This window comes from Lipomyces doorenjongii (assembly GCF_038497915.1).
Source record: "Lipomyces doorenjongii strain NRRL Y-27504 unplaced genomic scaffold V1508scaffold_133, whole genome shotgun sequence".
NCBI lineage: Eukaryota > Fungi > Ascomycota > Lipomycetes > Lipomycetales > Lipomycetaceae > Lipomyces > Lipomyces doorenjongii.
Genome location: NW_027118200.1, coordinates 1 through 23,169, shown reverse-complemented (window position 1 = coordinate 23,169; position 23,169 = coordinate 1). Strand labels below are relative to the sequence as shown.

The following is a 23,169-nucleotide window of genomic DNA, read 5'->3' as shown; positions in this document are numbered from 1 at the left end:
TGAAACCATAGTAAAAAAGTACTTTCACTGAGAGTCATGCATGAAGGATCCCTAACGGGGAATTTCTGCCAGTCTTATGTCCTGGAAATGATTCATTGCAAGACGCAAGTGGACCACCATGCGCGCCGCTGGGCGGCTGACCAGTGGAGAACAAAAGCAATGTGCTGGAGGTCAGCTGCGACACAAGACTAACATGACTGTCAAGGGAATTCACGGCCCAAGAGGAGAACAGCAAAGCCGCTGACACTACGAATTTACAATAATACGACCCGTAAAGTAGAATTAGACATAAACTCAGTCATCGATAAGTGACAGGGGAGATCGTCGCGAGCTCAACGCAAAGAGGCTTATTTTGGAGCTCAAGAACTGGGTGAGGGCTTCCGCTTCGTAGAACCGGTCAAACCAGCAACCTCAGTTGCTTTACCGAACAGCTGGCCACTGCAAAACACGCCAAGCCGTTACTCGTTAAGTAGTCGAAAACTTTCTAGGTCTTGTGCGGCCCGCCAATCATATCTTCTGATGAGCGAATGCGGGCATCTTCGGCGAGCAGCTGCACCAACGTACAAGCGTACTTGCGGGCCCACTCGCAACTGCAATCACACATTGGTTGGGCACCACAAGTGCGGCTCAGATGGTGCACCCCCGCTCGGCGCTGAGCTGCTGACACCGGATAAAAGACATTGTGGTGTAGTATGTGCCACTTGATAATATTTAGTTCTTGTAAATGTTACAAGGCTTCTTGTCTGTAGTCTATATTTTCGCCTACATGAATAACGGATATTCTTGAAAGGAATATTGAAGATTCGGTGCTTACGAATACGAAATACGAATGCAATGCGATGATATTCGTAATATCCGTGAATTCTAATTTCAGAAGTCCTTTGATTTTCGGCGCTTAGTGTCTCTATAGCTTCTGCACTTAAGGATAAGTAATCGTATAGTAATCGTATTCCTTATTAGGAAGGTAGGGTTATTACACTTTGTACATGGAACCTTTGTCCTCTGAAATATCTTCAAGATTGGGTGCATCAATCGTTAGGGTTTAGAGACGCAAATGTCCATGTATCAACAACGGACATATATATTATTGCCTATATCCCACCTAAAGCAGAGAGGAGAGAAGAACCATTTATATAAATGGGGGTCTGCCCCTGAACGCAACAACGCATCAAAAGAACCAAAATAAACTTCTACTAAAATAACCACTAAGCGTCTACATAATATCCACGTGTACGTAACACCATGTAACTATAGATTTTTTACGAGCAATGAAGTTAATCGTAAACTTTTGCAACCAATCGTATAGTAATCGTATTAGACTATACGACTACGAGTTATGATTAATCGCAAATCGTATCCACTCCTACACGCAGGCCTAGCATATAGTAATTGCTTTACTGAACACTTCTTCGAAGGTGGAAGTGCCAAATAGTCAATTGCTGCAGGGTCAATACGCGGAATTGATTAATCTCAAGTACACTATCATCTTCCAGGAGGATCCGCAGCGGACAGTTCGTTTCCAGTTTCGTATTTCTAGATGGAGGACGCGGACGACTAAAAGTATTACTACTTTGGGGTTGGTTTCGCGACCTGTCAATTTTGGAATCCACCATGATCGGGAAAGTTTTGTTGCTCACAAACACATGATATCTGGAGGAAGTCTCCAGCTCTTTATCTCAAATATGAGCGAGTAGAAGTAGGTGGAATTCCATACGTCTCTGAACTCGTCAGAGGTTACATTTATTTCTCATCTCTTACGTTTGTAAGAGGATTTACAGGCTTTGCTATACCAAACAGTAGATTTACGGCATATTATGTGGCAATATGTACGACGCTTCTAACTTATTCGTCAATTCTCACATCTACTTGCGTGTAGTTTGGTACGCTACTCATGGACATGTTAAACGCCCGCTGCGCCTCTACTACAGATGTGATGCAGAGAAATGGCTGATATTTCGGCTCCATGGGATAGCGAGCCGTAAGAGAGGAAGTCATGCTCACGTTACTGCATTAAGGGTTGTCGTAAGACACATGAGCAATCTCTTACGAGATTGCTACACAATTATGCATGTCAATAAGCTGATTCTCCCAAAAGAAGAATGGTCTGAGAGATTTTTACCATCTTCAGTAAACCATCTTCACACTAGAGGCATAAGAATAACCTCATGTGAAGAAACACTTCTTGTTGAGGATTAGACACATTGCGTACCACTACACAGTATTTCTGTGTATATATAGAGGTTCAATTACCTTGGATACGATAGTTAAGACTACGGACATCCAGCAACCCTTTTTCCTTCTATTTAAAAGTTCTAATCGAGCTTACTTCCACTGTGCTCTACCAATCAATATCGCATATTTCAATAGCAAGTTAAGCAAGGCAAGCGTGCAACCTCAAACCCTATTTGCTGCTTGTCTCGAGTTTGACATGTCAGAAACTTATCTATCTGTTGATGGATACTTCCAGTTCGATTAAGAAAGGGCCTGTCCGACATAGACCATTACTTCGAAAGTAATTTGTGATGGTTAATGAGTTGAGATGAATTGGATGTTAGCATAGTCGACAATACATACCGGAACCAGTCGCGTCCGCCATGGCAATATGCCGTCCAGGCCGATGCACCATCTACGGGACGAAGAATGCGGCCGCTCAACTGTCGGCGTTTGCAGTACTAGTCATCATCAACTGATGGAAGAGCTTGGCGTGCTACACCACAGGCGGCCATGGGCAACTTGGTTCTGTCAGCTTTCATCTACTATTCCTCGATTATAGTTTTTACAGGTAATTGTGCAAGTGCCTGGCGACATGTCCGTATGTGTGCATTCATGTCGCACGCGACAATATATGATGCCGTTGGACCTCCCTTTGACTGTCATTCAAGCTGAACAGTTGCATGGCGTGTGTGTTACAGAGTGGTACTTAAAGGATGGAGTCAGGAACACAGATCTATACATTGCATGTCACAAAAGTGCGTGCTTTCCTCCAGTGTGTGGATATAGGCGAGCACGCTGTACTGCATGTGTTAATTCTCTATGCAGTCGTACTGTCAATGTCAGATTCACTTCCTCGTGCGACGGGATTACACACTTGAAGGCCAACAGCATGGGAGGATCATCTCCACTCCTATATTGCGGCAATTGTGAAGCCACATGAGATGATCAGGCGGGATATTGACGTTGACCCAATCGACTTGTCAGAGAGGCTCAGCGGTTTGAGACTTGTCGGCTCTAAGTATAACAAGGACCAAATGCTCGATGGCGCTGAAACCGAGGAACTTTCCGAGTCCAGAATTATAGTAAAATTAGATATCGAGAGAGACCGTCACCTTTCTATTCTTTTTCTCTTCAGTTAGCGCGGCTGCGGATTGGTTCCTAAACATGTAACTAGATCCGAGAATTGTCGGTTCATCTTTTACAACAAAATAACCCTCCAACTATCTACAGCTCTACTACATGAGTTCTTTCGACACCTACCTCTTTGGGCCATAGAAGGCGTAGATGGCTGCATACTGCACCTGGAAGGTCATGGCCGTCACATTTGTACAGGTGGCAGGAGATGAACCGCCAGCGACCTCAACGCGATATACATCAGTGAGTCTCACTACCAATCCCACAATCCGTGGCGTGAGATGCAACCAGTTCATCGGGTTGGTTGGACTTCTTGGCAGGCCTAGGGATGCCGGTGGAGTCGTGGTCGGAATGGTTTCCGCGGTGATTCCCTTGACGGACAGGCCGCGCGACAATAGGTCAAAGTTGGGCACACCTGTTGAGTCGAAGAAGTGACTGCCAGCGGCAGAAAGAGGAACGAGAGGCGAGGCCATGTCGAGGACGTAGCTAGGGAGGGTGTGGAGGAGATCTGGCGGCGAGTACTCGAGGAGTGGCCCCAAGTCGTAGAGGATGGCGAGCGCGCCCTTAGAGACGGGTTTGCTCATGGTTGAGTTGCAGCTGTAATTTTGGGTTCCACGACCGAGGGCAAGGAACGGGAGCTCCACATTGGATCCGGGTGGTGAGAGTGTGAGATCGCCTAGGAAAATTTAATAGAGATAGAATACTGTTAAACACTAGACATACCGGTCTGGGTTGAAAGGACAAACGAGGACATGTATATGGGCCTGACTGAGGAAAAGAATGCCTAATTGCAAGCTGGGTCTTTGCTGACAAATGCAGCATTTTCCAGTAAGTGTTCCAGTCGCTGCACATTATCGTGGAAGTATAGGATTACCTCATTCTTCGTCCGGCTGCGGCTGATATTCCTATATCGCTACGGTTCAGCAGACCTCTGTTTCCTGCGCCTAAGCCTCAGCCGAGTGTAACCGCAGCTGGCAGGCATCTTATTGCCAAGAGTGGGAAATTAGGTTGCACGCCAGTAAGCCGCATCCATGGCGGCGGTTCCTATTCCTTGCAGTGTTAGCACCCCGTCATCTGCATCGACAGCTCGTGGCAATGTACGAAATTTAAATATACTATATATGCATTATCCCAGTCCATCAGTAATGGTTTTTTTCGCGTCAATCATATCCAAATTTGACTTCCGAGGCTATAGGGCCACCTACTGCCTTCTGCATTCTGCATTACTAACTGCAGTGATTTCGAAGTTTGCTTTGCAAAAGAAATAACGATCGCGAGACTCGGTACGTAAGGGTCCACATGCGAGTTAAGTGCAAGCGTGCAATGAGAGATAAACTCAATTTATTTCTTTGCACAAGTTTGGGTAACGTTAGAATATCTATTTCATCTAGACCATAATTCGTTAAGTTAATACGACGTGGACAAAATTTCATCAGCTTAATCGTGTTATAGCGGCTTAACGGTGTTCTGCTGTATCGCGCTCTATCGGCGACGTCAACCAGCCGCAGTCCATGCTAGCAGATATGCGCACTGTCAGCAGAGTTATGCCGACGACATATTATTCAAATCCGCTTTGGATGCAAGCCACGTACTTGCAAGCCTCAGGTTGGTATATCAGGATAGAGAATGCAATCGGCCGTCGTCAATGCAGCATTACTGTGTCAATCTAAGGTAGAGTCGGATATGAATAATACGGCCAGCACGGTCGAATGGTATGGTCATACGTAGCAAGGATGCTTTTAGAGTAGATTTCCAAGTATATATAATCAGAAGCAATCGAAATCACGACACTAAACCCACATATCAGACAGGTATTTTCGGACATAAAACCTGATCCCTAAATTTAAACATCTAATTTTATGCAGTTCTGTATACTTAGTGCCAATATTCCGTTCGCATAAGTTAGTGTGCAAGGATATCTGTGGGATGACGTGAAGTGACGCAGCTGGAAGTTGTCAAAAATTTTGGTGGTCTCTTGCTGTGACGACCCTATGCGAGATCGGTTCACAAAACAAATTTGTCGAAAAGACTTGCCCTGACGGGCTCAGAAAAGCAACCTAAGTGTACCCTTTACTGATATATCCGTCCAATACATCACCGCGGCTGACGACCGTCAAATAAGCTCTTGGCATGGACCACGTGGATGAGTGAATTACCACGCGCCATGCGGCTTACCGACGAGAGAAAATTACCCATTCCTAGTTGGAATATCGACGAAGGGTTTCTGTTGATAACGGGAGGTGCTTCCGGTCGTCTCGAAAAAGTTTACTAATTAGTCGTATTTATCTTATTATTGGAACAATCCTCTATGTAAGAAATTGATGAGGTTCACCTCCAGAAATGGCAGTACACGTCCCAATTCGTGTAGTTCTATTTGGTCACAGACTTGCCTGGGAAAGCTCTAGCAAGCTCCTGAGAATTTGGAAGAGAACTTGAACTCGGAAGACTTAATCATTGAGGATTGCCACGAGATTGGGTCCAGGAAGTTGGTTCTCAAGCTAGCCAGCGACTTGAGGACCAAGTTTAAAGCAATGATGTCAGTTAACTTTCCGCTGAATTTTCCATGATTATAGATCGACGATTTTAGTTTAAAAGAGTTGCGATATCTCTCACACGTTGAATGTTTCTAAGTGGCTGTCAAGATTCCCTGAGGAGCCAACCAAATGCTCACAAATAGGCAAGTTCTTGCCATCCAAATATCAGAATATCTCGATAAACACTAGCGAGCTGAGAGGATGACATCGACGTTGTACCCCAGAAGTGCAACTTATGATGAGTGATTTTGATATCTATGCAGAGGTAGAAGAGGAAGCGCCAGGGTTTAGTATTTAATGTGTACAATGTCTACGTGACAACTGCTGACAGAGAACTAAAGATATCGCAGCTTCAAAGAATACAGTCATCGTCGTGGCGACCCCAAGTCACAAGAGCTTGGAATAGTGCGTTATCGCATTTTTTATAGGTCAGAGTCTATTACGCTTCGCGTGAAGTGGGGCCGGATGCAAGCAAAGCGACAAGGTTGCGTAGCGTTGTCTACGGCGGACGGCGGAGGCCGAGTACATAGCCCTGAGTGCGGCAGTGAAGGAGGCTATATACCTCAGACAGTTGCTAAGGGAACTTAATTATCTCCAACTAGAGCCAACAATTATTTTCGAAGATAATCAAAGTGGCATCTCTACGGCAAACAATCTGACGTTTTATGCCAGGTCGAAGAATATTCATGTCAGATAACATTTTGTTCGGGAACGCCCAGAATCAAACGAAACATCAATAGTGTATAAGTCTAATTTTTACTGACTGTGGGTGCCTTTTCCGGGCTAACCCCGGAATCATAAGTTATTCCAAAATTGTTCGACATTCGTGCTGCATGTGTACAGGTTCGGCTGTCCTGAACGCTGAGCGATTCCAGAGCAAATAATAGTCAAGAAACCCTGACCCACATACTTTAAGTTCTCAGAGGTGAGCTGTTGGCATCATAACTTACGGTTCGTTTCAGTGGCGGCGCAGAGCTTGTCTAAATAACCGGAGTGACAAGTTAAAATTATGTTATTCGGCCAGAAATGGAAAATGGCGCGTATTCCTGATGTAGATACAGCTCGCTGTCGGGACTCGTTGGGCTTCGAACTTCGTCAAGCGCCGCCCAGAGCTCCGGACGCCCAGCGGAAGTACGACTACCAGAGAGCCAAGTGCGAAGATCCAGAGATTATTCGTGGCTGGTTTGAGCTTGTACGCAATATAATCGCGAAGTATGGCATCTAGGATACGGATATCTATAACTTCGACGAGACTGGGTTTATGATGGGCGTTATCTCAACGGCAACCGTTGTGACAAGCTCAGACGGGTGTGCAAAGGCAAAAAAGGTACAGCCTGGCAATCGAGAATGGGTTACGGCAATCCAGGGCGTCAATTCCCAGGGCTGGACGGTGCCGCCGTTCGCCATGTTGCAGGGAAAAACCACCTCGCGTCTTGGTATCAAAACAGCGGATTTCCGCCCGACTGGGTAATCGCTGTTACCGAGAACGGTGGGACGACGAATGAGAAAGGCATGGATTGGATTCGAATTTTGAGAAGCATACCAAGTCCCGAACTGTGGGTGGTTATCGTCTGGTAATCCTCGACGGCTCAGTTCGAGGAATACTGCAAGGAAAACATCATCACCCTCTGTATGCCTCCTCATTCCTCTCACATGCTCCAGCCACTCGATTTTGGGTGTTTTAGGCCACTAACGAATATTGTCAGCAAATTGAGGATATGATGCGGGCTCAAATCACCCACATTACCAAGGACGACTTCTTTCCTGCCTTCCGCGTTGCGTTTTTTCGCTGCAATGACGGAATACATCCAAGGAGGTTTCCGAGGTGCTGTACTTCTTCCATTCTACCCCGAGAGTGTGATTTCTGTGCTTGATCTCAAGTTCAAGGCCAACGCCTCCAAACTCCTGCCCTGGTACACCCTACGTTGGGTTTCCCAGACACCTAACAACCCAACCGAAGCCTCATAACAGACTACTTTCATCGAGAATCGAATTGCCCGTCATCAAAATAGTTCCCCAACCTCAATCCACGAAGCTGTTGACCAGTTTGCCAAGGGTACATCGAAAATGATGCACCAGTTGACATTGTTGAAGTCGGAGAACCAGATCCTTCGGCAAGGAATGGAGGAGCTTAGCAAACGCCGGAGGGCTAAAAAATACGTCTACAGCAAGGAGGATCACTTAGTCAACAGGAAGCACAAGATTTGCAAGACGAACGGGACATTGTGCAACAGCTAAAGAAGAAAACGCAGGCAAGTAGTGGTCGGAAGCGAAGGGAAGAAACTCGCGCGCGGCGCTGTGGCAACTGCGGCGAGGCCATACACAACATGCGCACTGGTCAGATTGTAATAGAGATGTCTGAGGAAGAGGATTCTGAGTAGTTTCAATTGATTTTAGGCGGTTTGGTGGATTTGTCGGAATGTTTTATTACGTGGGTGTGGGAAAGTGCGCCGCTTCGTTTGGATGCGCCGCTCGTTATACATGTACGTTACCACTCAAAGGAGACGATGGGCAAAACATATGACGCAACAATATGACTAAGCATAACTGGTTAGCCGATCCGACGAAGCCAAAAATTTGACGTATGTTATATGCACTGTGAACACGGCTGTTCCGTCTATATCTCACAAAATTCGGGAGCAACGCCAAATATCCGTTGCAGCAAGCGTACGGTGACGTAAGTACCTGCTATCCACTCCCAGCGCTGGCATTTCGGTGGCAGTAGAAAAATTCGCTTATAACAGAAGCCATAACCTTCCTTCTCATCTATTTTCATGTTAAAACAGACGTATTCATACCGAAAGTCTCTACCATCATACCATGCAAGTTTCCTTGTTTCGTAAGTGCATCTCATGATTTTCTGCGGATTTATAAGTACTAACACGCCTTGGTAGTCGATAGTAAGGTCGTGTCTGTCGGGTCTCCATTGACTGGTATAGTCGGTATCACTCTGAAAGAACCAGCTAGTATTGACGACATATCGGTTCGTTTTAGAGGAGTCTCAGTTACTGCGCGAACAGAGATAAATGGTCAGGGTCAGGTGACCCAGGAAGTTGAGGAGCATACGCACGTCGACATTGTCACTTCACTCTTCGATCAACCAAGGGGCACAATATTAGAACCTGGTGAGCAGATCTTACTATTCGCGTTTAAAGTCCCTGTATTTTCAGAGTGCACATGTCTAGCACTACAGCGTCGCTCGACGAGGGCCTGCCAACACTCAGTGGGGAAAGCTGACTTGGGCAGGACTGGTCTGCCGCCCACTTTTTACGCCAACGATGAGATGTATATCAATTATCGTGTGATTGCTACCGTAAATCGCCCTGGTATCTTCAGATTCAAAAAGTCAGCATCTTGCATAATTACCGTGATTCCTGCTATGGTCGGGCCTGCGTCCGAGAACAGCGGCGATAATGTCACAGAATATAAGAATGTTGTTCTCTCAGCCAAGTGTGACAAGTTACCAGAAGAGTACTTTGTGCCCGGAGCGCTGCCAAAAGTATCTGGCATGGAAAAGATATTTTCACTTTCATTAAAGCATACATATGTCCATGTTCCTTTGAAAGCTGAGATGGTACTGTACAACAACTGTGAAGCTTCTCTCGGTGAACAGATTCCACTTGGCTTATACATTTCAATTGAAGTCGATGATGTTTCGCGAATAATTGGGATCTTGACTATCAAGCTCAAGTCAATAAAAATAGTGTTGGAGTCAACAGCTTCAGGCTATGTTTGGCAAGATCAGGTAGAGGGGCGAGGCAAGACCGTGATTCTCTTACAGCAAGACGACTTAGACGTTCCATTGACACCTGAAAACGGCGAAGATCATGTACCTCGCTTTCGGATCGACGACAAAGTTCTTAATTCGATCGAATTGGGAAAAGATATCGTTCCCGATTTTGACATTATGAGTCTGAACCATCGTCATAAGATTGGCGCCGTCATTGGACTATCATTTAATGATGGCGACTCTAGAATTTTGGGGATCTCGCATGCAATTATTATCAATTCGGGAATATATTATGACTAGGACACGCACATGTTGCTGCCCCAACTCTATCAGAAAGCCGACTGAAGCAATGAAGAGCCTAGAATATACTAATTAATCATGTTCGCAAGTGAGTATGTCCAGGGATGTTAGACTACTGATGCGAAGTATGCGGTTATTACAGCAGCGGAAGATAATGAAACCGAAATTGTCAACCACAAATCATATTACCCTCCGTCGTCAACTTCAAGCCTGAAGGTCGAGCTCTTGCAAATATTGGTGGCTCTTCGCTTCTTCCTTACAAAGCAAAGTGCCGTCGCTATTAAACAAAAGGAACACTTTCCTTAATGGTCCGCGACTATCGCTGTGTAGTGTACTTACTCGGGACACTGCTGCAGAAACAGGTTCCAGGTTATTTATTTCTTTCCATTTCTTCATACACGATAAATTTGCCGCGTCAAAATCTGTGATCGCCTGCCACCTGCTATTTGTTGCACGTTCAGTGCTGCTTGTGTACAGTGCATATAAGAGGGAAACTTGATGCGAAGACTTTGGAATATATTTCCATATCACAAACATTTCCTGACAGCGAGGACAAATCCGAACAGAGAAACGAGGAAAGAAAATTACCAATCGTTTATTAGCATACTTCGAATGCAAGTGCCAAACACACGGACTGACACGAGAAAAATAACGGCTCGTTCTATATTTTGGCTAACAAGAATTTTTGGCTCAAAAACACCGTAGAAGTAACGAGACTCCATCTCTAACAACCTTGAGAAAATATCATTAACGCCGTCGAAGTCATGGGTCATATTAAGCAATTCGTTGGTATCATTTGATATGCAATAAAAGCCTCCAATCACTCGTCCTAACTAACGTTGTATTGTTAGTACCGCCAGTTTGCCTAGCCACCGTATGGCACGAGTAGCGCCATTTGTTTTGTACCTTTCGTTGACCCTTAAAAAAAGTCTGTCGCATGAATATTATTAGGGTCGACAACCGAACATGTATTCGATCTTCCAAAAATAATTGAATCCGCAAAGTTCAACGTATTCTATCATAAAGAAACATCTTGTTTAGATACTCCATGCGAAGAATGGGTTCAAATGGCACCAGTTACCACCTGTACTCTTCATTCTTCTGACAGCGCGAGCCGCCGACTTGTTGAATCGCTTCAGGTTGACTTAGCGTCGACGGTCCTCACGGACTTTCTCCGGCTGGCTCAGCATAACATATGTTAGACTCCACCTATGACATTCTTGCTTCAGACCCTCTCAACCATCTGCTTCAGTGGCAATATGGCAAACACACTCGCACACCAGGTAAATCCTGAGCATTGCGATATATGTGATGATGCCCAGTACGAGGATGACTGACACGACAACCCAGGTATCGGCGTCAGCAACATCGTTGAGGAGGCGCACTTTGGGTTCTTTGCAAGTACATTTGTCGCCCAAGCCGGATGGAGAGAGAAGATAAGGTTAAACGCAATGTCAGAGGACAGTAAACCAAATGGACGCGTATCGGTAATCCCAAGGGCTTCCCTCTCGCAAGTTACGCATACGTCTGAACTCCTTACCAACTTCCATAACGCTAACCTCATGAAGCCTCAGTTAAGGGATTTTTGACAGTAGGCATGGATAGGATTGAATGCAGTTTTGGATTTTTCTTTTTGGAATACGAACTCGGTTGAATTTTCAGTGGCTATTTGATTGGATTATGTATGTACATATTTGCCGGTCTTCTCGCAATCAGATGAGCAACATGTCTATTGTCCATTTTTCGTTGGGTAAACTCGAACCTAGAAATGGGGGAACTGTCATCGCCATTGACCGCAACGTCACTTAGTCCCACTTAAAACACGGTTCCCAGCGCCGCTTCGTAGCTGCAATTTGTGCCGATCGTCTCTTGTGTCCTTCCTGGCGTAGAGGGCAGTCGTCTATATAAACCATCCCTGTCCCTTGTTGTATTCATTTCCCAGTTAATCGAATCTTGTGCTCCAGTAATCATCTACGCCAAGGCTTGAGTCCTGTAGCAGTGGGTCAGTGAGTGCTTGTTGACCTGACACGGCCGGTATTTCCTGTGCGACTCATATTCTCGCACGGCAGCCTGACCTCTATCTGAACTTCTTGTTCGCCACGCCGAGCACAGTGCGACTAGTCATATGCTGAGCTGAGAAGTCCTTGTTCCCACGATTTTTGGACAAGATGCCGATGCTGCTCGGTAGAGAATCCTAGAGAGCTCGAGCCCAACACCAGAGTAGCCGCCTGTCATGACCGATAAAGACCTTGCCCGCCTGCGTGTGTAAGTTTTCTTCAGTTAGAGCAGCTCGAGGAGGAAACAGCTGCGAAATCGTAACGTGATTGATTTGTCGCACATTAAGCTTGGATCAGTGTGACGACGGACAGGCTTTGCGCCGTTGCCGGTTGCCGGGAGCTTCTCGGGCCGATGTGAGTTCAAGGGAGATGGGAGAGATTAAACTTGGTTGGCAACTAATCAGGCCATCTCCCACTCCTGTCTGGCTCAATGACCCCGACTTCAGAAGCGTATATCTCACAGGGAACAGCTCAGACTACGATGAAACACACATGGCTATCTTTGCCTCTTCATTCTCTATGGAAGAACACTAATTATTTACTTTTAAGGCGCGTTTCCATGGATGTATTATGTATCTTCTTCTCTTGGGTATCGATTCACGACCTGCAAACATCATGCCACCCCTAGATTTGCGCAATGCGCCTCATGTTTCGTTGCTGCACGCCGCTGGAGATATTATTCTATTCTTTTCGTGATGTGTTCTTTCTTCGGTATCGACCCACTTAGTGTTATCATCTGGCTGATTTGACGTATGTCACGCTGCTCTCAGGCGAGAGACAGCTGGCGGACATGTTCGCTCGCCTGCCTGCTCGAGTCTGGATGCAGATTGGTGCAGCGGGCAGTGTCGTAATGTCCGCTCCTGCGATCACAGCTCATATTCCCACCTAACTTATTTTGCGGGTACGCGTCAACAGTTGCAAGCAGGTTCTACCCTGATAATCCCACTCTTCCACGTGTCGCGCTAATCGCCAGTGGTGTCGTCAGCTGCCCTTGTTCTCGATCCGCCCGTTCCGAATCAAGGGCAGTGTCCACTGTCAGCTCGTAGAGTATCACACCACTTATCGCCGCCCCACCACTATACCATACAAGGCAAAGTCACCGTCCTATTCGCATACGTCAGTGGCGGTTATAGCGACAATTTCTCTGCACGCTGTCCTTTTAAAAGTTGGCCATTCAGTCCAGAGATTAAGATCAGTCTACAGCTACTAAAGAAGGACTTCTTCAGTTATTCCGTCTTCGTTGCGACCTTCTGAGTTCTCGCGAAGCTATTTCAGCCTATAGCCTGGCCGTGTTGTCTGTAGCTTCGCCGCCAGCACAGATTTAGCAGCAGAGAGGTATCCAAGCCTCATTATTCCTCACCCTTATACAACAGTTCACCAACCACCACAAATCGCCAATATGGCACCCAACGCATCGGACGATGTCTCCGTCGAGACCATCTCAGCTTACGGCGTAGCCCGTGCGACCGTCAAGAATACGCCGCTGAGCAAGGAAGAAGCCAAGAAGATCGACGACTACTTCAAGGCCTCTCTCTACCTGTGCTTGGGTATGCTCTACCTGAGGCAAAATCCCCTCCTCCAGGAGCCCCTCAAAGTCGAGCACCTCAAGTCGCGGCTGTTGGGCCACTGGGGTTCCGATGCCGGGCAGATCTTCACTTACATCCACTTCAACCGCCTCATCAAGAAATACGACTTAAATTCGATCTTCATCTCCGGCCCTGGCCACGGGGCACCGGCCGTGCTTTCGCAAGCCTACCTTGAGGGAACCTACAGCGAAGTTTATCCCGACAAATCCGAGGATGTTGAGGGCATGCGTCGCTTCTTCAAGCAGTTTTCGTTCCCCGGCGGAATTGGCTCGCACGCCACACCGGAAACCCCAGGCAGCCTTCATGAGGGTGGAGAGCTCGGATACTCGATTTCGCACGCTTTCGGCGTCGTTTTCGATAACCCAGACTTGATTGCTCTGACAATGGTCGGTGACGGCGAGTCCGAGACCGGACCTCTGGCCACAAGTTGGCACTCTACCAAATTCCTCAACCCTATCACCGATGGCGCGGTCCTTCCTGTTTTGCATCTCAATGGATACAAGATCAATAATCCTACAGTCCTCGCTCGTGTCAGCCATAAAGAGATCGAAAGTCTCTTCGTCGGTTACGGTTGGACACCGTATTTCGTCGAGGGCAGCGACCCGGAAACCATGCACCAAGCCATGGCTGCTACATTGGAGAAGTGTGTGACGGAGATTCGGGCATACCAGAAACAAGCACGTGAGTCAGGGAAGGCATTCCGTCCTCGCTGGCCTATGATCGTTTTGCGCTCGCCAAAGGGATGGACCGGTCCTCGCAAGGTCGATGACCGCTATCTCGAAGGTTTCTGGCGTGCCCACCAAATACCTCTTCCCGATGTCGCCAATAACGTCGCTCACTTGAAGCTCTTGGAGGACTGGATGCGCGGCTATGAGCCCGAAAAATTTTTCGATGAGAGTGGCAAGCTGATCCCCGAGCTCAAGGAGCTGGCACCTCAAGGCAACCGCCGTATGAGTGCCAACCCTGTTGCAAATGGTGGCCTACTCAAGAAGCCCCTGCACATGCCCGACTTTCGTAACTACGCGATCGAAGTCCACCGAAGTGGCACCGCCGATGCCCCAAGCATGTCTAACATGGCCATCTTCCTTCGCGACATCATAGCTGCCAACCAGACCAACTTCCGTGTCTTCGGTCCTGATGAGACCGAGTCCAACAAGCTTGGTGCCATTTACCAAGCAGGCAAGAAAGTCTGGATGGGCGAGTACTTCGAAGAAGATGCCGATGGTGGCAACCTTGCCTTCGCCGGTCGCGTCATGGAAATGCTGTCTGAACACACGTGTGAAGGATGGCTGGAAGGCTACACTCTCTCCGGCCGTCACGGTCTACTGAACAGCTACGAGCCCTTCATCCATATCATTGACTCAATGGTCAACCAACACTGCAAGTGGATCGAAAAATCTCAGGAAGTCGAATGGCGGGCCAAAGTTGCTTCTCTCAACATTCTTCTCACTGCTACCGTGTGGCGGCAAGACCACAACGGCTTCACGCACCAGGACCCCGGCTTCCTCGATGTCGTCGCCAACAAGTCGCCCGAAGTCGTCCGTATCTACCTTCCACCTGATGGAAACTGTTTGTTGAGCTGCATGGATCACTGCCTCCGTTCAAGCAACTACGTCAACGTCATTGTTGCCGACAAGCAGAACCACCTGCAATACCTTGACATGGATGCGGCTATCGAGCACTGCACCAAGGGCGTGGGCATCTGGGACTGGGCATCCAATGACCAAGGCTGCGAGCCCGACCTCGTCATGGCCTCCTGTGGTGATGTGCCGACCATGGAATCCCTTGCTGCCACTGCCCTCCTCCGCGAGAACTTGCCCGAACTGAAGATCCGCTTTGTCAACGTTGTCGATCTCTTCAAGCTCGTTCCCGAGCGCGAACACGCGCACGGTCTCTCCGACCGCGAATACTCCGCCATCTTCACCACCGACAAGCCAGTTATCTTCAACTTCCATAGTTACCCGTGGCTCATCCACCGCCTGACCTACAAGCGTCAGGGTCAGCACAACATGCACGTGCGAGGCTACAAAGAAAAAGGCAACATCGACACGCCACTTGAGTTGGCCATTCGCAATCAGACGGATCGGTTCAGCTTGGCGATTGATGCCATCGATCGCATGCCGTCACTGGGTAATACGGGCGCGGCGACAAGGGAGAAGTTGTTGAATGAGCAGATCAGGTGTAAGAACGAGGCGTATGAGAACGGCGTTGATCCGAAGTTGTTGCAGGAGTGGGTGTGGCCATTTTAGACACTTGCAAGTGCTTGGAGCATATATGTGTTGCTATTCTACTCACTTCTTCGATTACACATCCGTTGTTGTATATCTCGCGGTTTAGTAGGTGCCTCTGTTTGAAACAAGGACTGTGCAAATGATTATAGTAAGCGGGGCTTATGATTTGGTAATTGTTGTAACATCATTTTGCAAATAGATATCTAGATATAGATAGGGAATAGGGAATAGATCAATCGATCGATGGCTTCGTCATTTCATGTTCTGTAAACTATGATGCACAGTACAATACCAAGAATCGAATCAATGATGAGTTGATTCGCCACTCGCACGCTGCCAGTTTCCAGGATGCAGATTCTGCGTTACAGGCGCAAAGTTTGCGTGGTGCCCATCTCTCTAACCCCTTCTAATGGTGCAGCTGGAGTAATTTGCGGAGAATGAGAAGCTGCGTAGTAGCGCTGTCAGCTTTAAGGCCAGACTCGTCGTGGCGGGAGCATAGGGCTGTGGGAGAAAGTTAACTGACAGGGTGAACCTTGGAAGGATAAGATGTATTGGCAGAAATGCATTCTTAATCGTTGTCTACACAGCTAATGTCTCGGTACACACTAGACAATTATTTTGTGGTCTTGTCTGCAGATTGGCGTCCGTTTGCTTTTCGTATAGGTCCTGTTCCTTAGGCTGCACCGTACTTAGGTCGGGTTGCTTTTTCACTCCCGCATGTCTCGGATTCGAAGGGTCTGGACCTGCTTAGTTTGCAAGGTCATTTCACATAAGTTAGTACCGTAAGCCGTTTCATCTATTTATTCAAGCATATAATGCTGTGCGTGGAAACAGTGTAGATGTTCTCGAGAAAATTGGTGGGTTAAACTCCGCTCTGCACGGTGGTATCCGAAGACAGATTCGAAAGACTCGTCGGGAATCCGGGGGGGGGGGAGCAGTTGTGGCATATTAAAGCGGTTTGGGATGCAATGGATTGAAGGTATGGATCCGCGTCATTTCGCAGTGTTTCATCGCCGCCAGTTTACGCATTCAGCGAGTGTAACCGACGATCATAGTAGAGCAAACTACTTTCGTCATCTATGCCATTGTCTAGCTATAATCGGTGCTTGTTGCAAATATGATGCATCATATTGCAAAACCCTAAGCGCGATCTATCGCGCTCTACGGGCTTACCAAAGCAGAAGCTTCAAAATCACGTGAGTCATATCCGTGGATACTACGGATACGGATACGGATAAGGATAAGGATAAGGAAATTGCCTGCATATTATACGCGCCGATACCTAAATTTTTCAAGCCAAATCAGTTTGCTGGTTATCACTATGGTGAAGTAGCAGCATGATAGATTAGACCATGCGCGCGTAGGTTGGGAGCTCACGATTCAATAGTTGTTATTTGCAAAATACTATTATCAAATAGTTCCCGAGGCGTGGATAGCTCCTCGAAAAATCGTAGCCCATTTACACATTGGCTTACATTGTTGGCCCCTCTTTGACCACACATTATTGGAGTTATTCGGGCCGTGGCTGGGTATCGTCCACCAGCAGGTTGGGTAGACCAGTAACTATTGAGAGCATGCAAACATGAGGATTTGGTAGGCTCGGTAACAGTGGAATTTGTCCGGAGCCGGTACGGCTGGACACCCCGACACTTTCTCTATTCGTACTTGCAATTCGTATTGAAATAGTATTTCTAACGTTGACTATTACGTATTAAAAATAGTATTTCCAACTTCGAGTACGAATTACGAAAACCTTCGTAATATTCCATTGATCAAGTGTCATATATTCATCTGTCTCAAAAGGACCCGATCAGCTCATCCTTGGCATGTTTCATCAACATATTCTGCTGTTGCCTTCTCAAAAGCGCACGGTGTCCCATCCCGAACCGCTACTTCTTCATCTTCGGCTTGTTTATACGTCCCGCGCATCAAGTCCCTCATATATTTATAAGGACAATCCCCAGCTCCTCCCTTAACAGCAACATATCCTCGATGGCCAAACTGGAACAAGTTATTCTCAACACCCCATTCCCTCCTTTTTCTCCTAACCTCCTCAACTCTCAATTCACACGCAATGATGTTATCAGGCGTACCATCACCCCTCTCAAGAATATCTCCCTCAGGTCCTACAAACATCGCTTCACCCATACTCCTAAATGTGCCATCACTCCCCGCAAGGGCAACACTAGCCGTAAACATGAGATTTGTGAACGCATTCGACCGATTCGTCAGTTCCCAGCTTTGTCTAATCGGACTCGTGTATCCCGCAGTCCTAAGCAGGACCTCTGCACCTTTATAAGCCGCCTCCCTTGCCATTTCGGGAAACATTCCATCGTGGCAAATAATAAGACTCATCTTCACACCTCCTGGGCCCTCGAAAACAGAAATTCCTTGGTTGCCAGGGTACCAGGGCTCAACTGGAATCCATGGATGCATTTTCCGATAATAATTTGCGATTTCCCCATCGGCATTAATTGTGATTCCAGTATTCCACGGATTTGCGTCAGGAGAAATGGAGTTAACTTCCATGATGCTAAAGACGCCCCAGACTTTCTCTTCTTTGCACACCTTCTTGAAGGCAGCAACTTCGGGGCCGGACAAAGTACACATTATGGATGCAGACATGGACATTGAGAGGCCGTGGATGCAGTACTCGGGGAAGAGAATGAGATCTGTGAAGGGGTACGACCGCTTTGCTTGGCGAACGAGAGAGCAGATATGTTCGGTTGCTTTGGAGAGGTCTAATGGGGTTGTGACATGGAAGAGCTGGGATTGCACGGCGGCAATGACAATGCCACCAGAGGTTTTGTTCAGTCCTCCTAGGCCACTCATTTCGCTTTCTCTCTCTCTCTCGTTCTCTCTCGTTCTCCGGATATACAATATTAAAGAGTAGGCCGAGATTTGAGTTGTAGTTGATGCAGAGACAAAGATTTACGTGTCGCGGGGTACACCCGAGAGCGGCTCGGAAACGCCTTCGCAAACGCCTATTGGCCTACTCGGGGGTCAGGTGACCTCTGGGAGAGCTACGCAGCCAAATGTGTACTTCTTGCAGAACTTTGGTGCGTCGCGACACTTGCAAGAGCCAGCCAATGTTTTAAGTCATGATGGTCGACCTCTGAAGAGTTGTAAAACTTGATGTGACAATGTGAGCACTCGATGATTTTGTTGATGTCTCGAAGTCGTGTCAATTTATATTAACACCAACCAGAGGGCATTGAAAACAGGCGGCCCACCCACTACGAGTACAACACTTTGACGATTATACTGATGAGGAGTTCATTGAAGCTGTATCGTCCTTCCTAGAGCAACATGACGAGCATATGTTTGACCTTGCAGTACAGCCTCTGAGGATAAAAGGCCACTCTCTCAGCCAATATGTTTATCGAGACGGATGTCTCCATGGCGACTTGTGCACAAACTGGAGACACAAGTTGCAATGCTTCTCAGAAATGACATTTCCGACTGTACAGGCTAGTACTTCCGGTCACGACGGTGCACCGAGACAAAGGATGAAATTAAATGCTATCTTCAACTGTTCACTTTCCACTGAACACGAAACTGAACGAGATGCTCGAAAAGTTCAGCGATACACAAGTAGGTAACCCGATATTGCATAAGGGAGGTATAGCTTAATTTATAGCTCGCTAATACAACTCCCATTTAGTCCCGAAAGAGTTCTTTGATTGCCACGGCCTGCTTCATATTATTTTGTCAAAGGATGACGGGTCACCAGTCATCCTTTACAACCATAGAGGTCATACTGAAACACCAAAAAGTTTCATACCGATGAGGTACGAAGCTATATCGATGCGCATAAGCCCCTCTCTGCGCGGAAGATATATCAGAACTTAGTCCGAATGGCAGATGACTCTCAGTTTGAGAAGACGGACCTGAGCACAGTAACTAGCAACAGGTCTACAACGTGACGACGAATGAGAAAGGCAAAATCTTCCAGACATTCCATGAATACCCAATTGCGTCATCGTTACATTGCCAGAATATTCCACAATCTACGATAGTAGGCTAGAGTGTTTTACACATTTCCACAGATGCGCAGCGCCCGAGCGTTGTGATGAATGCACCCACAGAGGTTCACAATCATCGCCCCCCCTTTTTTTCCCCGCGCCTCTGCCGTATGTCTCCGTGATGTCCACCTCGAGCTCATTGTAGTGACTCCTTAACCTTTCAAGAATCTTTTAAAAGTCAGTGTTTCTCGCGAATACCTTCTTCTAAGTACTCGCGGCCAGGGAAAACGATTCTTGCATACTAAATCGTCCCACTGTTCAAGGTTGGCTCATCTCCTTCGTAACCACCATCCAATAATAAATAATCAAGCGCTTGCTTTCTGCGGGCTCGCATCGGAGGATTCATATTTTCTCAGTTGTCAAGCGAGCGGCAAATGATAACTAACAGATCTAGACAGTTCGTTCGTGTATGTTTATTGGACAACCGCGTTCCTCGCGTTGTCAGGGTAAATGTTTCACACCATACCTAATTAGGAATACGTTTACTATACGATTACTATACGACTTTTTAGTAGACTATACGATTAGGTTCTCAGTTTTGCGATTAACTTTACGAATAATATAAAATTTTGACGGTACCGTAATCGTATTTACCCCTCGCACTTCATCAAGAACGAACGCGTTAACTATCTCCAATCTAATTGTGTCAGCTGAAGTTGCGTCAGCGCTTAGACAGCTACAAAAACCCTGACCCAACCACGTGTTCACCTATCACACTAATCCTCCACCAACGAACTTGTAAGAAGATGGAATAGCTTAGGAGTTGGTGGAGCGAACTGGTTCATCATAATCTGTCTGATAAGTCAGCTCAATCCCAAAAACGAAAAATGAGTGTCCAGCAATCAGAAACCTCATGGCAGAATCCTACAGGGGAAGAAAAGAAGGATGATATCGAGGATTTGCCTTCCCGGGACCAATTAGAAAACGCGGCAAAAATTCCCATATTCAATGCGGAGGGAAAAGAGCTAGTTTTTGGAGATTTATTCTCTCCCCTTGATGCGGAAGGGAAAAAGAGAATATTGGTGATTTTCATTCGACATTTTTTTTGTGGGGTAAGTATAGTCACTTGCAAATGCTGTTTCGTTAAACGGTACTCTAATACATCTAATTGAAACCAACGGTGGACGTATGATCGCATTGCGGTCGCATCGTCAATGCCTTTTTCTCTGTGGGATTTCTACTTAACATTTGTCACTAATTCCTCTTGTCGACCTAGAACTGCCAGTCGTATCTCCTCACGCTGAGCAAATCCATCTCGTCAACCGACAGTTTACCAGCTGGGACAACGTTGGCTATCATAGGATGTGGCTCGCACACGATCATCCCAATGTACGCCAAAGAGACTGCGTGTCCCTTCCCTATTTACTCTGATCCGTCAAGGCGTCTCTTCGATATTCTAGGCATGTCGCGCAGTCTAAGTCTTGGTGAAAGTACTCCGAACTATATCCAACAGTCTGTCCTTGCCAGTACGGTAAAGGGCATATCGCAAATCCTTAAGAGGATACCAGCCGGTGACGGATTGAAGGGCGGTGATATCAAGCAAATTGGAGGTGAATTCCTGTTTGAAGTCCACGGGAGTGTGTTGGAACCTGTTTGGTGTCACAGGATGAGAAATACCAGAGATCACACTGAGGTTCCCGCTCTCAGGCGAGTCCTGGGCCTTGAAGGTGATTAAAGACCCTGAGATATTTTGAAAGGGAAGTAATTTAGATGTGTTGCCTGGAAGGTCTCAAATGTAAAGGAATATGAAGTTTGTCAAGACCGCGGAATTCAAATTCAGATAACAGTTGTCAGAGCAGAACTAGAAGTTCCCATATTGCGACATAAATTTTGCAACGCTACGAGGAATTGACAGTCTGCTATTCAAAGTGCAGTAATAGCTAACGAGAGAAGTAAGGAATAGTATCGATCATTACAGCTTGCTTCATAACAGCGATGTATGAATCCATACGATTAACAATTTTAAAGACATGTGTATGAAAGAGACGGTTCAAAGTCCCATGCTACTTGGATGGTATATTCTAAATCATTCTATCTCTTGCGCTTCCAGCTGATGGTAGTGATGGATGCTTATATAGACAATAGCTTCCCAATTTATCCCGGGCCGTTATCTGCAGAGTGACATAGATCCAGCAGAGGGATGTCACAGTAATAGGCGGATATATCGGTTGCACACCCCTGAAACGATCTGTAACATTGGTTAGATACATCGGTCATTCAGTTGAGTGTACACTGAGTGCAAAAAAAGGGCTTCAGGGTTTTTTAGAACTCGGGTCTGCATGAAGGAGATTTCCCCGCAAATCAACAACAATACCATTCGGCAACCTAGGAACCGGCCGACAATTTTACCCACTCTCCTCAGTTTGTAAGGTAGTTTCATGCGGAGAGGCCAGGTTGCTCCCGCAACCACTAGTGCCAATGCCAACTACCCGGAGAGCTGCTCAGGAAGAGGGCTCCTGTAATGAATGTCGGCACTATGTGGTCAAGGCAAGCCGTACCCCGCCACGTTATTCGAAAGTTTACGCTTTATCAGGGATTCTTTCGAGTCCTACGGTTTCCTTTGTGTGTGCCGTGGTTTCAGGGCCTGTCGAGGGTGTTTCCAAATTTTCTGACCTTGTTCTATAACTTTTGCTTTGGGGACCTGTCCTGTAACATGAAAAGCACGAGCAAAGCCGACAGATCCCCTAGTACGAATTCTTTTATTCTTGTTGAGAGTCAGTTTGTACAATTTGGTCCAGTCTGTCCGTTACAGGCAGAGTCACGCCTGCTGCGCGAAATGTCTGTTTCCAAGACACTCTGAATGACAGAATTAAAGAGTCTTCCTCCGCCAGCTCAAGTATTTCATTCCACTTCGCTGCGCGCCCTCCAAAGTCGTCAAATCCATACGTAGCGACAGTGGCAATCGCCGGATATCCATTTTCTAAATCTCCTTGTCTCAAATGCTCTTGTCCAAGAGCAGCCATTACTTTCGTACTGTCTTTTATGATCTCAAAATTTTCCAGAAAGACTTTCAAGAATGGACAGGACTTTGTTCTCCGTCAAAGTGGAAGAATTAATATAAACGTAGATCTTCCTGGTCTCATCGTGGCTTCGCGATGTTGAAACAGCCGCATGACTTGACACACGGCGCTGGTCTCGAAAGGCTGATCACCAGAGCCAAATATTGTGACTTTGCAAGCTTCAATGTCCCAGCCCAGAGTATAGGGCTGGACACGAATACAATTTTCTCTATTCGCATTCGTATTCGCAATTCGCAGAATAACCTTTCATTCGCAACGAATAAAATGTCGGCTGCGAATGCGAATGCGAATAATATTCGTATATTCGCAGGGTTTCAGAGACCCCCTAACCCCTGAAA

The 23,169-nt window shown here is 46.7% G+C and overlaps 6 protein-coding genes across 6 annotated transcripts; 3 read left to right on the top strand and 3 right to left on the bottom strand.

The window, feature by feature from the left end:
- Positions 1-3,312: 3,312 nt before the first annotated feature.
- On the bottom strand, positions 3,313-4,310 carry V1508DRAFT_50936 (uncharacterized protein). Its single transcript, XM_066942942.1, has 2 exons — positions 4,072-4,310; positions 3,313-4,024 (listed from the first exon to the last, which is right to left on the bottom strand). Exons 1-2 carry the CDS (start codon positions 4,100-4,102, stop codon positions 3,471-3,473), a joined length of 585 nt encoding a protein of 194 aa, XP_066792430.1. The 5' UTR covers positions 4,103-4,310; the 3' UTR covers positions 3,313-3,470.
- A 4,392-nt stretch (positions 4,311-8,702) lies between these two features.
- Positions 8,703-9,912, top strand: V1508DRAFT_400784 (uncharacterized protein; the record flags this gene model as incomplete). The annotated part of the gene is made up of 2 exons (XM_066938367.1): positions 8,703-8,721; positions 8,777-9,912. The coding sequence occupies 2 exons, from the start codon at positions 8,703-8,705 to the stop codon at positions 9,910-9,912; spliced, it is 1,155 nt and encodes a 384-aa protein (XP_066792429.1).
- Positions 9,913-12,982: 3,070 nt separating this feature from the next.
- On the top strand, positions 12,983-16,276 carry V1508DRAFT_50602 (XFP N-terminal domain-containing protein). The gene has a single exon (XM_066942941.1). The coding sequence runs from the start codon at positions 13,369-13,371 to the stop codon at positions 15,802-15,804; it is 2,436 nt and encodes an 811-aa protein (XP_066792428.1). The 5' UTR covers positions 12,983-13,368; the 3' UTR covers positions 15,805-16,276.
- Positions 16,277-17,270: 994 nt separating this feature from the next.
- On the bottom strand, positions 17,271-18,723 carry V1508DRAFT_427836 (carbon-nitrogen hydrolase). The gene has a single exon (XM_066941727.1). It carries the CDS (start codon positions 18,616-18,618, stop codon positions 17,602-17,604), a length of 1,017 nt encoding a protein of 338 aa, XP_066792427.1. The 5' UTR covers positions 18,619-18,723; the 3' UTR covers positions 17,271-17,601.
- A 1,915-nt stretch (positions 18,724-20,638) lies between these two features.
- V1508DRAFT_444823 (AhpC/TSA antioxidant enzyme-domain-containing protein) lies at positions 20,639-21,659 on the top strand (the record flags this gene model as incomplete). The annotated part of the gene is made up of 2 exons (XM_066942409.1): positions 20,639-20,863; positions 21,028-21,659. 2 exons carry the CDS (start codon positions 20,639-20,641, stop codon positions 21,484-21,486), a joined length of 684 nt encoding a protein of 227 aa, XP_066792426.1. The 3' UTR covers positions 21,487-21,659.
- Positions 21,660-22,457: 798 nt separating this feature from the next.
- V1508DRAFT_427829 (uncharacterized protein) lies at positions 22,458-23,093 on the bottom strand. The gene has a single exon (XM_066941726.1). The coding sequence runs from the start codon at positions 22,772-22,774 to the stop codon at positions 22,511-22,513; it is 264 nt and encodes an 87-aa protein (XP_066792425.1). The 5' UTR covers positions 22,775-23,093; the 3' UTR covers positions 22,458-22,510.
- Between the last annotated feature and the right edge of the window lie 76 nt (positions 23,094-23,169).

Coding starts and splice junctions, on each gene's coding strand:
- V1508DRAFT_50602 (XM_066942941.1), top strand. CDS start 13,369: ATGGCACCCAACGCATCGGACGATGTCTCCGTCGAGACCATCTCAGCT.
- V1508DRAFT_427836 (XM_066941727.1), bottom strand. CDS start 18,618: ATGAGTGGCCTAGGAGGACTGAACAAAACCTCTGGTGGCATTGTCATT.
- V1508DRAFT_427829 (XM_066941726.1), bottom strand. CDS start 22,774: ATGGCTGCTCTTGGACAAGAGCATTTGAGACAAGGAGATTTAGAAAAT.
- V1508DRAFT_50936 (XM_066942942.1), bottom strand. CDS start 4,102: ATGTCCTCGTTTGTCCTTTCAACCCAGACCG. Junction 4,025..4,071: donor TGTCCTTTCAACCCAGACCG/GTATGTCTAGTG, acceptor AAATTTTCCTAG/GCGATCTCACACTCTCACCA.